The sequence below is a fragment of the Ambystoma mexicanum genome, chromosome 4q (genome assembly GCF_040938575.1).
Source record: "Ambystoma mexicanum isolate Mex_15411 chromosome 4q, UKY_AmexF1_1, whole genome shotgun sequence".
In the NCBI taxonomy this organism is placed as follows: domain Eukaryota; kingdom Metazoa; phylum Chordata; class Amphibia; order Caudata; family Ambystomatidae; genus Ambystoma; species Ambystoma mexicanum.
In genome coordinates this window covers 950,299,022-950,315,859 of record NC_090928.1, presented here as the reverse complement: position 1 = coordinate 950,315,859, position 16,838 = coordinate 950,299,022, and the positions used below count along the sequence as shown (strand labels likewise).

General features: G+C 43.4%; 1 protein-coding gene across 3 annotated transcripts in view; it reads left to right on the top strand.

Annotated features, from left to right (window-relative positions):
* Positions 1–16,838, top strand: part of MRPS10 (mitochondrial ribosomal protein S10) — a 240,645-nt gene that overhangs the window by 101,514 nt on the left and 122,293 nt on the right. For 2 of the 3 annotated variants that reach the window (XM_069608504.1, XM_069608506.1), the window contains exon 4: positions 10,002–10,082. The exons of the other annotated variant lie outside the window; for it this stretch is intronic. In XM_069608504.1, the coding sequence (XP_069464605.1) occupies positions 10,002–10,082 (81 nt within the window). The remainder of the gene's footprint in view (positions 1–10,001; positions 10,083–16,838) is intronic. 3 annotated transcript variants of the gene reach the window in all.

Genomic DNA, 16,838 nt, shown 5'->3' with positions numbered 1-16,838 from the left:
AGGGTTGTCGGCATAGTTATTGCTTCTGTCAGGGTTACATTTTCTCCATCATGAGATGGTATGAGTGTACAGCAGAAGGCCCGACCTTGGCGCACACGCCTCCTTCCATTGCTGTGATTAGATCCAAGACATACCTGTTCTGGAGAGTCATCAGCCTGATGGCTCCCAGTTCTTCTCTGATTGCATTAAAACCTTTTATTATTGCATTGATCGTCTGTAACAGCTCCCATCTTGTAATCTGCAGCCACTTGGCGTTAACTGCAGTCTGGCGTCCTGGTATGAATATAAATATCATTATCATTGCTGTCTTGCTGAACAGTTTATGCTCATCTGGAATAGCTTCATAGGCCTTTATGGCGTTTGATGAGAAATGGTTCTCTCTCTTATGGTGTTCATTCATTTTTGGAAATTCCTCAATATTGAGGTCACTTTGAGGAATCATTAATGCTGGAACATGTACCATTACAATAGAACTTACTCCTCCCCAATTTCTAGGCAACTGCATGCAATCTCTGGATCCAGAGGCCCAATATTGGTCCATCAATACTGCAGTTCCTCCATTCATTCCTGTCCATATCCTTTGTTTTCTCCCACCAGAATTGGGTCTACATTCTTGAAGCATGTTGTTGCATTCTTTAGTGGTACTATAGATACTGGTCCTGCTTCATTGTTGACCCATGTTAGTAACTTGGAGTACTTAGCCCATGATTCTAGGCATCTGTCATTCATGATTTACACTATGCCTACTGGTTCCTTCTTTAAAAGGTGTGCAGGGCAAGATCATGTTCCTTCTTCCCATCCAGTACTGATGGCAACACGCCCATATACCAATAGCTATGATCTTTCCCAGCATCCTGGTTCTCCTGATCTTTCAGTCATATCTGAGCAGTCCATCCTCTTTATTTCGAAAATGTTTATTCGTTCTCCAATCGGGGATGGGTACATGGGTTTTTGCTTGTCAACCCCTACTTTACAGCCTCTTTCTTTTCACATAGGTATCTTCATATGGAAATGTGCCTCCTGATCGCCATTGTAAAGTTGCCCATTTTCCTTCTAATTGCCCTCTGGTTGTACATTTTGCATCCTGACAATAAATGTCCCTGCTGCGTTCATGGCATACGGTATTAAGGAACAGACATAACAGCTTTCATCTGACATTCTCTCTCCTACCTCCTTCATGTTCTAATACCATAGATCATTGTTTAAATGAGCCGAATTATCAATATATGTATTTATATCTTCATGATCTTCCTCAACACCCCTTTTAGATCGAAATAGGTACCTAGTACGATTATACAAAATGCTGTTTGTGCTTTCAATGGGGACAATAGTAAATGTTTCATTGTCGCCTACCATATCTGTATTGTTTCTTGTAACATGTCTAAATTCCATAATAATCGGGAGGAAAACGCACATCATAATAAAGCCAATGAGTCTCTTATATTCTGAAACCTTCTCATTGGCGCTTGTTTTTTTAATATATAACTTTGTAATTCTCTATGGATCGCACCTTTATATCAAGAACTGCAAGAAAATGGCTATTATTCCGAAAATAATGTGGATTGCCAAACATGTTATTCACATGTGTCTTCTTACTAAAGCAGGATAAGAATGTAATATATAGTTAAAAACAGCATACAAGAATGTGTGTAGTTTAATTACCATAGGTAACATAAAAACGGTATGCTTCTTTTTCTTTCCGCTTTGGTAGTTTAAAACATTGTTGCTTAAGGCTATCTAAAAAGTTTCAGGATAAATGCAAGTCTATTTATTTCTTAGCAAATTCGAAAGATATCGGTCCTCAATTTAAAGTGCTTCAGTGCTCTTCATTCTCCTTGTCTTTGCTCTTGACCATTGAACGAGTCTGCATGCGCGGATCTTCTTCTCTTGCTTCACTGTTGGTAGCTGCAAGAAGGGTCAGGGTTTCTCCTTTATATGGTTTGATGTCATGCAAATGCAGCCAAGTTCATCTTCCTTATAATTTGGCAGCTGTGGGGGTGACTTCTTCCACCTTGTATGGACCTTCAAAGCCAGGGTGTACTACAACTGCGTACAAACATTCGTACCAGAACCTGCATTAATGGGTTGATCGTCTTTGTTGCTTCTCTTGGACCCCTCCCTCCGGTGCTTGACCTGTTGAGACATGAAAGAAATACTTGCAGTCATTGCTGTTAGATAATCATGCATCTCATCACTAAGTACCTTCGCTACACTATAGGCATCAGTTTTTATCCTTTTATTATTTTATTTTTATTTTAGTATTTGTAGAGCGCACTACAGCCCAGAGGCAACGAGGCGCTATAAGGAAATTTAAAGAAGGCTTGCTTGAGGGTTACAATAAGCGGCCCCAGAAGGTATACTTAGGTAGATTCAGTTACAGGGTTACATACGATATACAGTCCAATTACATAGTTACAGCGGGTATACAGTGAAAGTTACAGTTAGTTACTCATATACTTTTCTAGGTAGCACGAGGCATAACAAAGAGTGTGCTAGGTGATATAGTGGGGGTGCAGACCTAGACTGACAGGCTCTTTTATACAAAGAGCTGTGTTTTTAGGGCCTTGCGGAAGGCTGTGTGAGAATCAATTGATCTAATCTGAGCTGGGAGGTTGTTCCATAGGGTCGCCGCCATAGAGGGGAAGCTAGTGCCTCCTGCCCGCACTCTGCGTGTGTGCGGGTCAGTGATGCGATTAGCATAGGCTACTCTAGACGGTCTGGTGACTGTTTGTCTGGTAATCCTCTGTGTCAGATAAGGGGGGGTCTGATCGTGCAGACATTTATGTGTAAGGGCCAAAGTTTTGAAGACCACCCTTTCCTTGATGGGGAGCCAGTGTACCTGTCTCCTGATCCCTGAGATGTGTTCCTTGCGTGAGGTGCCAGTAGCAGCTCTTAAGGCATTATTTTGTGCAATCTAGAGTTTGGTGAGGTTTTTTTGGGAGGTTCCAATGAACAACGCATTACAGTAGTCCAGTCTGGAGCCGATAATGGCTCTGGCAATTGAGATGCAGTTTTGCTGAGATAGGAAGGGCCTGATGGCATTGATGAGTTTGGAGTGATATGCTGCGGAGGAGGCGACGGCATTGACCTGTCTGTCCATGGTGAGGCTGGGTTCTAGATATACACCCAATGCTTTGATGGTTTGGGAGACTCTGATGGGAATATTATCCACAGTGAAAGATTGATAGTTGGCGTCAAGTTTGCCCAGTGTAGATGGGGAGCCGACAAGCAGTAGTTCGGTCTTATCACTGTTTAGACAGAGCCAGTTCTCAGCCATCCACGATTGGATGGTGGCATAGATCCTGTTGAGTGTGTCCAGGTCTGTGGTGTAGTCACCTGACAGGGGGATGAGGACCTGTGTGTCATCTGCATAGTTTGTATATGAGATGCCCAAGGAGTCCAGAATCCTGAAGAGAGGCCTCGTGAAGAGATTGTTGAGTGTGGGGGCTATGCAGAAGCCCTGTGGGACTCCACATTTGGTGGAGCTGGGCATAGCATTAGCGGAGTCAGAGAAGACCTTCATTACCCTCTCTTGAAGGAACGAGGAGATCCAATCGCATAATTTGGTAGAGAAGTGGGCTGAGTTTGTGAGATGGTGGCATAGCGTTTTGTGTTCGACCAGATCGAAGGCCGCAGAGAGGTCAAGGAGCAGGAAGAGAGCTGGTTTGCCCGCATCTCTTAGGTCATCTATTTGATTTTTTAGGTCAAGTAGTGCCGTCTCGGTACCATGTCGAGGGCGGAAGCCCGACTGGTGTAGGCCAAGGAGGTGGTTGTCTTCAATAAAATGTCTCCTCCAATCCTAGTTGGAGGAGCAAGGGGATTCTCATGCGGCGTCCAGTCACCAACACATGAGGAGTTAGATAGTGATTTGAGCCAGGCTGGTTTCTTAGAACATACAAGGTAAGGGGTAGGCAATGTAGCCATCCCTTCTTTAAAGTCATTTTTATTTTTGCAATCCTTTCTTTCAATAATCCATTTAATCTCTCACTCCATTCATCTGTGGGGGATACGCAGAGGAAAACGTATGCTTAATACCTAATAGAAGAACTATTTGTTCAAACAATTAATTTACAAAATGTGGTCCATTGTCAGACCGCCAAACCTCGCACGAACCCACCCCATCTTGTAAAAACCTCACAAACAAGGAGCTTGGTAGTCCATGTGGCATCAGGGTGCGTGTATGGGCCTGCCTCGATCCATCTAGAAAAAGGACATACCTCGACCAGAATAATCTGTAGCCGTTGAATGTCTGCAGCATATCCACATAATCTATATGTAGGTGCTGAAATGGGCCGTTGGGTCTTCACACAATGCAGTTTACAATAAAACTGTGCCACATGTTCTAACAGGAAGCCACTCCTTTTCCAGCGTGACAAACCTATGTGCGCTGTTGACCTCACATAGGCAGAGTTCGAGCACACCGTCACTTCCTCATCTTCAAATCTTTGAAGCACTGCAATAAGTGGCACTAACTCTGCTGCCTGTGCTGGGTAATGCGAAGCCAATCTCGCGCTTGTCACTACTTCAAATTCACCTTCTCGGTTCAGCTTTACTAGCGCTGATCCAGTATGCCTTTCGCCAGTCGTTTGGTACATTTTTGAAGAACCGTCAAAGAGAACCCACCCCACCCAATTTTCCCCCCGATAGCGTTTTCTCTGGCTTGGGGATTATCATTGTGCTCAGTATACGTTGCATAATCATGTACATAATAATTCTCCCCTGCTGGTTCTGCTATGAATGTTGCTGGGTTCACTGTCTTGCATCTAACAATTCTAATTACAGGATTCAAAATAATTACCTTGTATCCTGTGTGGTTAATGTCCTTTTGTGGTTAATGAACACCCAATTGTTATACTTTAAGCTTTTTCAATCGCGAATGCAGCTGCAGTTAAAGATTGCTCACAAGTGCAATGTTCTTTAATAACTGGATCTAAAATCCCACTATAGTAAGCCAATTGATATCCATGTCATAATGTCGTTTTTTGTGTGGGGGGCTCTGTCATGACTTCTCCATTTGAATGAGAAAATAAATAAAATGTTCATGATAATCTGGAATGCCTAACACAGGGGCTGTGCTGATTCCTTTTTTAATTCTTCAAATCCTTCAGTCATCTCATCTGTACATAATGTTTTGCTCTTGCCCACCTGTGCTCTTTATGCCCTTTTTAAAAGTGGATGAGTATAGTACTGTAATTAAACACCCAGGCCCTACAATAGTTGCATAGGCCTAAACATTGTTGCATTTCTCTCACTATTGTAGGTCCTGAAGTCTTCATAACTGCTTCTGCTCTCTCAGGCATCACTTTCTTTCCTTCATGATAAATTAACTGTCCTATATACAAGACCTCTTCCTGACAGTAGTTTAACTTTTCTTTGTCTACCTTATATCCTTGCTCTGATAGTATATCATAAACTTAATTGAATCTTCTCTGTACCCTTCTTCTGTCTCGCTGCACACCAAAATGTCATCCACTTATTGAATTATTGCATTTTCAAGCTGAACATAACCTAGGTCCATCTGAAGGACTCTAAGATTCAAGAGCACTCACAGTACCCCTGGGGCAAACAAGTATGTTTCAGGTGGATATTGCTATACAAAAAGGAAGTAGAATATTGTGAGTCTTAATGAAGGGGAATTGAAAAGAATGCATTCTTTAAATCTATTACTCTGAAATACGTAGATGGGATGTTGCACAATAGTGTCGCAGCATTTGAAACTAAAGGAAACTCACCTTTTGACTATATTTTTTAGAGGGCGAAGGTCCTGTATGAATCTCCACAACCCCTGGTTGATTTCTTTCACTGGGTACACAACTGTGTTACATGAAGAATTGGATGGAACCAATATTCCTTGCTTAATTAAAGTGGAAATGGTATCAAATATACCATCTTCCACTTCTCTAGACATGATGTATTGTTTTGATTGTGGCAAAAGGGCCCCTGGTTTAAGTTTGATTTGTACTGCTCCTACTGCTTTCAGTAGACCTACATCATATGGACTTGGGGTCCATAGGATACTTGGAGCTTTCTCCAAATCTTCTTTAAAAGCGCCATTCTCTAGTGTATTTCTCTGTTCTCTACTTTAATCCAATAAGTGAGACTTATGAAAAATACTGATTCATCATCTGAATACTCATCCTTAAACAGCTCCTCGTCTGTCAAATCTGTCAACATGTATCCTTCACTGAGGGTTATCACTATTCTCCATCCCCTTCCCTCGTCTGTCCCAGGAAGAGCCACCCTTTCCTCTCTGACCACTGTTGCTTCTGGCTCTATGTGAATAATCTGCCCTTCATCATCTGTGGAGATCTCCGGTCTAAACACAAACTGATCTGGTATTCTTATTAGTTTACCTTTCAACCTGGGTAACCATGATAATAAAACAGTCACTCCGTACAAAAATACTTCTGCATCTAAGGCAACTCCTCAGAATGCCTTCTGGCCTGTGAAGGTAATATAAACACTCTCATATTCATATAATGTATCCCTGGGGTGGAACACACTATTCCCGCATCAGTAAAGAATATCGTCATGTTGAGTTTTGTCATCAAATAATATCGTCATGTTGAGTTTTGTCATCAAATGACGCCCTAATATGTTAACTTGCGTCTGCCTAGAATATAATAATGGCATTGACATATTTTGTTCTCCTATAGACATTGGCAATTCGTCTGTACAAGGAACTAAACTCTTAGCCCCAGGGAATCCCTGCTCATTCATAGCAATACCTGACATTGAATAGTTTCTCTCATGGACACAAGAACGAGTTGCTCCAGTGTCGACAAGAAATGAAAAATGTCTTGCCTCCTTTCGTCACCTTGAGCCTTGGTTCCTCTTGGTGGTCTGGTGTTACAGATGGTACTGAAGAATACATTCAGGTCACCCTGTGGGCTGTCCTATTGTGGATATAATTTCATTTCCGTACCTTTGAGAGGATTTCCCCCTAGCATGGTCGCACTCCCTAGTTTGGGGGCAGGTGCTTGCTGGGCTCCTGTATTCATATTCCATTATGATGTTATAACCTGTTGTGTATGTGCTTGCTGAGTCTGTACCTTTTGTGTTTGAATGAGTGCTTGCTGAGATTGCCCTTGTGGCAATTGCCTTTGCAATGGTGCTTGCTGTGTTTGCCGTGATTGTGGCGCATATGTCTGAGCCTGTGTGAGCTTGGGCAAAATATTCCTGTGGTTCTGTATTATATTGCGCAACATAGCCCATTCCCCCTCCTCTGCTTCTACATGTTCTAGCTAAGTGTCCTATTAAATCCTCCTCCTTCCTGTGCGTTTTTGAAATCCTCCTCTAGCTCCATCCCGTCTTCCTCTTTGCCAAATATTGTACCCGCCCTCATCTATGGGATACACTGCATTATTCTTCGGCGCTGGTCGCATCTCCTGTGTCATCACACCTTCGTTACTCGTCAATACTGCTCCCTCTATGGCTAGATTGGATAACCTTTTCTGAACTAACTTTGCTTCCTCCTCCTCCTCCTCCTCCTTCCTACTCTCGGGTGTCCTCTTATTCTTCTCCTGTAACAATCGACAATGATGCACGATCGTCAATTTTATTTCTGGCCATGGTTACGCATCCATTCCCACCTGTTTCTTCATTTGCCGTTGCACTGGCTCGGGCAGGCCGTGACTAAAAATGTGGTAAAATAATGATACTGTTTTATCCCACAGTTCTCATTTGTGAAGGATTTCAATCAAGCGACACACACCTTGGTCTAGGCCTAGTATGCAGTGCACGACTGAAATGCTTATCTCTTTATATTAGATTCAATATTGAGATGGTACACCGCTCGTATCACACCCCCTTTTCAAATACCCTCCTTTTCAAATACCCCGGGTCACAAAGGACCATGAACCAGGCTGGTTGGTAAAATACAATATTTCTTTATTTTAAAATTCAAAAGACCATTTTTAATATGGGACAGCAATCACCAATGGGGGTGATAATTACAATGAGAATGTGAGCAATGCACTGGGTTTAACCTTCTAGTGGAACATATACACAGCACAACGGAATAGAAGCACTTTTTGGTTTAGGAGAGATGGCACCCAAGTTAGAATTTCCCCCTGCAATGTTCCCTCAACCCACAAATAATCAATTCTGAGTGGATAAACAGAAGCAGCAGGTAATCGGGAATAAGAAACAGGAAACTGAATTCAAATCTGAGCCCCCTCCCAAATAAGAGAGAAAAACAGATTTCAAACCCCTTGCAATGTAATGAAATGACACTCGGAAATGGACAAATAAATAATGAATGTGTGTTAAAAACCTTGAAGCAAATGTAATTCCTCACTAAAGCAACAATGCAAAGATACTAACAATCACAAAGAATGGATTACCGAAAGCATACAGTTCGAAAATGAGTTTAAAGTTTAAAACAGATTGCAGCAAAATGACACGTTGGAAACTTTGCAATTTTTCTAATTCCCGCCTGAAATTACCCAAACGTTTTTAAAAAAAAAACGAGTGAAATACACTGATTTGCGGTTTTATGGTTGGGGTGTAGAGGTATATCCCAGGGGTATTCTGGAAGTGAAACTAGGTCTCTAGCTGGTAAATTGGAGGAGTTATACAAGATATAAAAAGGTGCGCTTTGAGTAAAATGTAGCCGTGGAATGGGAAAGGAAATCAGTTGTGACGAGAACAATTTTACGTTACTATTCCGGCTAGGCCACCGAAGATGGACACAGTAAGAGCCAGGGTTGATTTGCGACTTCAACCCCGTCACCCCAGCGCCCAAACCTGGCGGAAACTAGTCCGATCACTCAAAATAGGACTAATGGCTTAGGACAAGACAAAATTACTAAACAGATGGTGCAGGCACTAGAAATCAAGGGCAGGGTTGCAAGAATGATTCTGACAGTTTTAACAAGTTAGCAGGGAAAGACTAGGATGACTTGGGGAGTGAGATAAGGACAAAGACAAGATATGCAATGGGTTTCTATGGGGTGGCGATTATACTCACAGTCCACTTTTTAGTTTTGTGATTTTGGACCGTCAACGGTTCTGGTCACTACACGGCAGTGTGCCTGGCAAACAGCACTTCTGGACTGGCAATTCTGGTCACTGGATACTAAAGGTCAGCTGGATGGCAGGATGGCAGCGAGCATGCAGTTAAGGGTATCAGGATGCTTCCCAAAACACCACAGCTTTGGTTATTTCGGAATTTTAGTGGGATTTCAGAATTAAGGCCTTGCTGGGAATAGGATCAGCACTTCATGGGTTTTGCAGTGGGCGCTGGAGTATGGTCAGCTATGCTTTGCCCTTGTAGTTGGGATCTGGAATCTGGATGGATGGAACAGGAACGCAGCGCAGGAACGTCAGGAAGAGTGTGTGTCTAGAGTCTTGTCAGGGACTCTTATTTATAATGCATAGTGACATCATAGACTATATTGCTGGGCCTGCTTAGCTAAGCCCCCCTCTAAACAACTGGATTGGACAATCAATGTTGGTGGCCTCCCCTGGGATGTGACTCAGTTCAGGAGGTTGCATTTTATGATGTAAAAAAAACTTCCCACCAACCTTTTTGCCAAAAATCTGTCATACCAGAATTTACACATTTGTACAGTTGTGGCACCTTAATAAATGACATAATCAGGTTACATATTTTATGTAGAGCACAGCCGTCCAATCCTGCAATCTGTGAGACATTGTTTTGTCCTTTTATACATTTTCAGTGTGAGATATTCAGCCTAAAATTCCATAACTTTATACATGGGTGTGGATGATCATAAGGGATGTATGTACAAAACTTTGCATTTGCAACATGGATGCTTTTCTTATAATCCGCAATACTTTGCCATTTCTGTCCCCAACGTGTCAGTGAATTCTACCATGTCTTCAATGAAAGCCCATAAAATTATATTTAAACTATAACATTTTCACATAAATTCTTGCTGCAGAGATAAAAAGTCTTTAAAGTGTATTTATAAAATAGTCTTTGGAAGCAAATGGCAGTCCTTTGTCTTGTAATGGACCATTTATTTCTTTTCCAGCCATCAACTGTCACTTCATCCCTGTGTGGGGTGGGGGTTCCCAGTTTGATTGAAGGTTTTATGGCACCCTTCACTTCACAGGTTAGTGTCCCAAGACTTCTATTGCCCCAGCCTGGAGCACAGATGAATGTCTGACGAGCGTATGAACTTTCTTTGTCCTGGTCCATACGTTTTTCAACCTGGCAATTATCACTTTCGTGTCCTGGAAGTTTATGGTGTGGCTCCCTTCCTAGGGGCAAGCTTTAACGCTGCCAACCGGAATACCCTGTTTTTGACAGTTTGCAAATAGAGCCAAGGCGGTTTAAAACCTTTTTCTGATATTTGGTCCTGAATTAAAACATACCAGTGGAATAAAATAGCCCAGGTATGTATTTTCACCAGCCACAAACCCCTTCACATTGCTAGGTAATGGCATGTTTTCCTTCAACAGTTTACTTTTCAAACAGGCATTTTTATCCTTTAGTTTTGCAAAAGCCCATTTTTACACATGTCTTGAAAACTGCTGGCATTTCCTTTCAAATTCGATTTTGCCATCTGACTTTCCAATATTGCCTCGCAGCCATAGTTATTTTCTTCTAGCCAGTGGTTTATCTGAAGCACAGATGCATCGAAACTGGCATGGCTCAGATAGCTGGAGTCTCTTTTGAACTACTGAGCTTTGATACCATTGTAAAGAAATGAACGCGTTTTCCCGTGCAAGTAAAAGTGCAGTTCCTTGTTGATTTCTCTCAGAGTTGGTTTGACAGGGCCTGTTATTCAGAAATCATGCCTGGTTTTGTTGAGGCACAATGATAAACTGGGCATGGCAGGGGTTTATTAATCACAGTCATTTAAGGAAGAACAGATGGGAATAGCGTCAACAGCATTATTTTAAAGGTGAAAAGTTCACTTTATAATGGAGATCTTGGGCTTTCAGCAAAGCAGTGCTGCCTTTTCACTCCATAGAACCAAAAAAGGGGGGTTGTTGCTGTGCCAGAGAAGAAAGACTGGCTTAAATTATTAAGATACCACTCAATGTCAACCTCTATCTATCCAGAAAATGAGTTTGTATTCTGGAATGAAATAATTTACTATATTAGTTGGAACCAATCGCATTCAAATCTATTGTCAAGGGAGAGCGAAACATCATAAAGAAGAGAATATGAATCATTCTGTATTCAATTTAATAAACAAAGTTAATCAAAATGTGTATTACAATAAATCAAAACCAACATCAAATATTCAGACATATTTGTAATAAACAGAATATAATTATTTCGTATTAATGAAGAAAAAGTCATAAATTGAGTCAAAAACGATACAGACATAAATTACTGTTGTACACACAATCAACATAGATCATTGGACTTAAAGGAAACGCAGAAGGGAAACGGGAGAAGGGGGGAGGCATGGAGGGAGACCGGGAAAAGCAAACAATTGCAAAAAACAAGAATTGATAGTCATGTAAAACAAAGGGAACTGGAAAAGTGGTGGGGAAACCCCACTAAAACTAAATAGAACACTTGGGCTGAATCTTTCAAGTGTGGCTCATCTTGATGGTTGTCAATTATCAGCCATATGTCTCGGGCTCAAAGCTATTTGCCGAGGTTCAGTCTGCCAACGCAGTGGGGGAAACAAGAAATAATTTCAAAGTAATAGAAACAGTCTAATATCCTGGAAGTGTTCCAGAGATCTATGGGCCCCTCACAAGTCTTGCGTTTCGGTGGGAAAGAAAACCAGAATACAATAGGTAATTGGTTCCGCCTTCCTCAGGGCAGCAGTCATGAATTCTGCAAAGTAAAAAGGGAGAGTCTAATTGAAGGCGGATACAAATGCAACTACTGTTATTATCTAAGTGAGAGTTAGGCTCAGCCTGTCAATAGGTGAATTTAGCTGCATAGAGAAGAATATAATTTCATCTACAGGGAGCGAGATTCTGTGCGCAACTGTGTTTACCATACCAGAGTTAAAGTACGTTTTATTTCCTTGCTAGCACCCATGCACTGAGAAAAAGAGAAAAAGAGAAAGCACATCACCACATGTATACCTAAACCGTGCACTAGTCACCATAGGTGTTGGTGTGAGACGTTTGTGGGTACCTTAGTTCAGAATCGGTGTCCAGAGCGGATTCTAGCATAGGGTGCTGACTGCTACGGAAATTCGGAAAAAGCCCATCCTTCGATATACGAATGTTGACCACCACAGTCAGTAAGGTGTGGTGACGGGGGGGGCAGTGAAACACTGCCTGGCTGGAGAAACTGTGTGGGCATCTGTGGGGTAGGACACCCCTGACCATCAGAGGGAGAGGAAGAAGATGGGGGGGGGGGGGGGAAAGGGGGGAAACGAGAAATGAGTTAAGACGTTTTGGATTGGCAGCAGATGCTAATGCACCAATGCCTGTAGTGGCATAGCGTATTAAACATAGAATAATTACCATTTGTGTGAATGCCGTTCGTGCTCCTCGACACAAAAAAGGTTAGGCTTCCAAACAGATGGATGCACTGTGGGCAGCGCGAGGCGCAGGGTGCTCGTTGCCGTATTCCTAGAGAGATGTGTGTGCAGCCAGACCTGGGGCACGGTCGGGGCAAAAATGGAAAGATAGGACATGGAAAACAAAGTGAGAAATTCACTTGTGCCGGCACATGTTCCCTGTTGCGAACAAGGAGAGCAGAACAGAGTCAGACATGCTGTGAAAGGTGTACGTCATACCTGTTCGTAATGAAATGGTAGACACGCTTGGATAGCTGAAAAAAGCACTGCTGGCGGAGATTATTTTCTCCTGAAGCGTAGAGATTGTGTGCTCCGGGTTGTGCGCAGTCCCAAATGGCTCTGGCTCGTAGGAGCTGTGGGAGGCGGGGCAGTGCATATAACGTTAGCCCATTGAAACGTGTATTGGACACGGCAAACTCTGGTGGGCGTAATCTACCACACCAGTGCTTAGATTGGCTGTGACGTATACGGAACAAGGAAGGAATGATGTCCAATCACTGTTTGCTTTAACATGAGGGGAAGGGAGGGAGAGGAGGGGGTGGGGGGAAAAGGGAAACCCTTGTACCTAGTCCTGATGGCAATAGTGTCTGTCCTCGCAGGAGTGGACAGTAAAAAAGACAAAAACCATCTCATGTTTCAATCACAGTGTAAAGCCTCGGAGGGAGAGATGGACAGAAGACATCTCCTGCTGGTTGTTTTCCTGAAATAAAGTGGGTATCATTTTTAAATGTGCTTATGCCCGTATAAGGTAAGGAGTGTGCACGTGTAAAATGCACCCATGTGGTAAACGGGCAGATGTGTATTAGTGCCAAGGCACTGCTATATGTAGGCATGGTCTGCATAGAAGACCAGTTTGTGGTCATGGCAGATGGGGGCGTAATGTTACCATGGATACCGGCGTCACCAATTGATGTTTCAAGTTGAGATGTATAAAACTGAAAATCAAGCTCTGGCACTAGTTGGTACTAATGGAATCACATGCATAGAAATTGATGTTCATATAGGGGGAGAATGCATCTCATTGAGGCTATTCTCAAATGTGTCTAAGCAATGAATCCATCTGCTTTCCAAATTTAAAAGTCTTGTCTGGATGTTGGGTCCAAGACTCATTTTTTTCCAAAACCCACCATTGGTGATCATCGGCAGTATGTCGGGTCTCCATATAGTGCGCTACTAATGGAGATGGTGTGTGCTTGCACCAAATTCTGGAACAGTGTTCTGAAATTCTCGTTCCTACTTTTCGCATGGTTTGGTCTACATATCTGTGCCGCACGGGCACTCGATACAGTACACCACCTGACTGCTCTTACAGTTTGAAAGATGTTTCTGGGTTCCGGCTCATCTGGCATCCCTAGTCTGACTATTGGCCATTATTTGTTAATCACCTTTTTGATCTTAAAGGAGAAAGGCCCATGTGTTGTAACACATGTGGTTCTGTCTGCCTGCATCCTATCCCGAGGATTGTTTTGTTCTAGCAGGGTGTCTCGATCTGTAAACCTTGCTCTTGTCGTGGCTGTCGAAATTAGTTTCCTGGGGTATGTTTAAGTCGACTAGCCAGCAGGTCGTAATTGGCATGAAAATCCGCCACCGACGAGCAGTTCCTGCGGATACGGAAAAATTGACCGTATGGAAGGTTCTGTTTTGTGTGTCTTGGGTGGTCGCTGTTATAATGCAGGAGGGTATTGTGATCGGTGGGTTTCCTATATAGATTGCATATAAGTTTCCCTTCCCGTTCAGCAATTTGGAGGTCCAGGAAGTGTATCGTGTTCCTGTCGTGCTCCATCATAAACTGAATATTACTATTGCAGTGTTTAAGCCATTCATGGAAGGTCTTGAGGGACAATTCATCCCCGGACCATAAGAAAATGACGTCGTCAATGTATCTCCGCCATTCTTGGATATTAGCTAGCCAAGGGTTGTCCTGATGGAAAATATATTTGTCTTCAAAAGATGCCATGAACAGAATGGCCAGACTTGGAGCGAAAGTAGCCCCCATAGCCGTCCCCTTTATTTGTAAGAAAAACTGGTTGTTAAAGGTAAAAAAAAGTTCTTACAAAGGGCTAGGGTGATAAGTTCAATAATAAACTCTGATGGAACCTGGGACTGAGTATTGTTCAAAGTAAGATGTTCATAGATACAATCTATTGCAGCTTCCTGTGGAATGGAAGTATACAGTGCTCTAATGTCCATTGTAACCATGTATTGATGATTGGGATTGAAAGGCAGACCCTCAAAGATTTGGATGGTGTGTGTGGTGTCCCCTAGGTAGGATTTCGTCTTCATGCTTAAAGGTTTGAAGAGGAAATCCACAAATCTGCAGATGGGTTCTAATGGTGACCCACAACCCGATACTATGGGCCTCCCTGGTGGAACTTGTGCATTTTTATGGATCTTTGGGAGAGCGTACAAACATGCAGTGTGCCCTTGCGATGTGGTCAGGAAGGCAGCTTATTTCTCTGTGATCCAGTCTCTTTCTACAGCGAAAGAGACTATCTCTGCAATCTCTGTAGTGATTTCCTTGGTGGGGTCCTTCTTTAGCAAACAGTAGCTGCTATGGTCATCTAAAAGGTCCATGACCATCTCAGAGTATTGTGAATTGGTCATAAGAACAATCCCACTGCCTTTATCTGCGGGCTTGATTATTAAATCCCTATTGTTGGTCAACTGTTTAAGGGCCACTTTCTTGCCTGTCGTAAGATTTTGGCGGGTGGGATTCTTGTTTTTTTGCATCTGTTTGATTTCCCTCAGGACACACTTTTCAAATGTAATGAGGTCTTGTGAGGTTTGGCTATCCGTAGGGGTAAACGATGAGGGTAAATGTAAACCTGTGTCCGTTTCACTTGCTTGTTCACCCTGGTCTCTAAAATAGGCACGTAGTCTCAGAGTCCTGAAGAAACGTCTCATTTCCACTTCTGTGGTGTACCAATCGGTCCTCGTGGTAGGAACATAGGACAGACCTTTGGCCAGAACCGAGCTCTGGCATGGTGTTAAAATTACTTCTGCCAGATTGAAGATTGGTAGAAGGTTATTGTCCGGGACTATCGCTGGCGTCTCCACTGTCGGGGGCATCTGCGTTGTCCCTAATACTGCATGTTCCACGGTGGGGGGTACATTGTTGGTCCCCATCCTACCCCTTGTCCTCCCCCTGCCTAAAAAAGGGTACTGTTGGGGTGGTGGTATTTGAAATTGTGGTTGAACAAATTGCGGTGTATATGGTAGAAAATTGTAATTCGAGGCGCTACCTGATGAGTTGCTGCTTGAGCCTGAGAAGGTGACTCTGCGTCTCCCTCTGCCTTTTTACTCCATTTCTTTGGTACAGGTAGGAACCCACTGGCACACTCCCTGTAACGCTCACCTGGTATCCACGGAGACGTCACCCAGCCTGTTTTGACCTCTTACGACCTTGAGCCCTTCCCTGGAGGATATTCGACTGGAGACTGGGCCTGAAACACAGGCTAACTCCCTATTGTCTCTGTGTGCTTGAACCCCTTCTTCCCCGGGGTCCAACCCTTCCCTTTGATCCACAGCTCACCTTGTTTTCTTAGATAGTGTGCTCTCGTTCCTGCTTTCAGCGCAGGGGCGCGTTGATTGATGCGGGCTCGTTGCTGCCTAGTTACTTCACTGGCAAGAGTCCGACAGGTAAGTATAATGAGTCTTTTGAACAGTTCTCTAACTTCGTTCCTTTCCTTCCTTGGATGATGGCCGGCATCCAGGGATGGCGGCGTGCTGCTGAGATGAGTAGCACTGAAGGTGAGTGAGAGCGCGATGCACCCCTTTCGTATTTGCATTGAACTGAGTTCTTTTTCTGTGTCTTTTAGGTGCCGTGACGTTTTTCAGCGTGGATGCCGGTTATGAAGAACAAATGCAGTGGGTATGCGCGGTATGCGGCGCCTCTAGATGTTTCCACGCTAACCTGGAGTGTCTTTTCCCTCTTGCAGATGGATGAGAAGTTCCGGAGACAGAGTTCCCCAGAGCGGCTGGGATTCAGGTAAGCGTTTGAAGCTCGTACAGTATTTAAAAATAAGCAAAGATTTGCAGAATGCTTACTAATGCCTTTTTTCTGTTCTTTTCCCTTTTCTTAAGGAAGCGGCGTGCCGGGATGGGGAATGACACCGCCGAAGATACCCGCAGAACAGAAGGCGCGATCAATGATGGGCAGAAGCGCTGCACGGTAAGGCTGTTCCTAACGGTGTTCTTGCTCTTACAGGAGCTGAGCGCAGAAGAAAGATGCAGGTCTACTGGAGACTGATCCGAACATGGTGAGTGTCACGCTGCAGGTGCAGAAAACGCAAAGCATGTTTCTCAGCCTGGGTGTGGCTTAAATAGTCTCTGGATATCCCAGGTGTCTCTGGGCTGAACCACACCCAA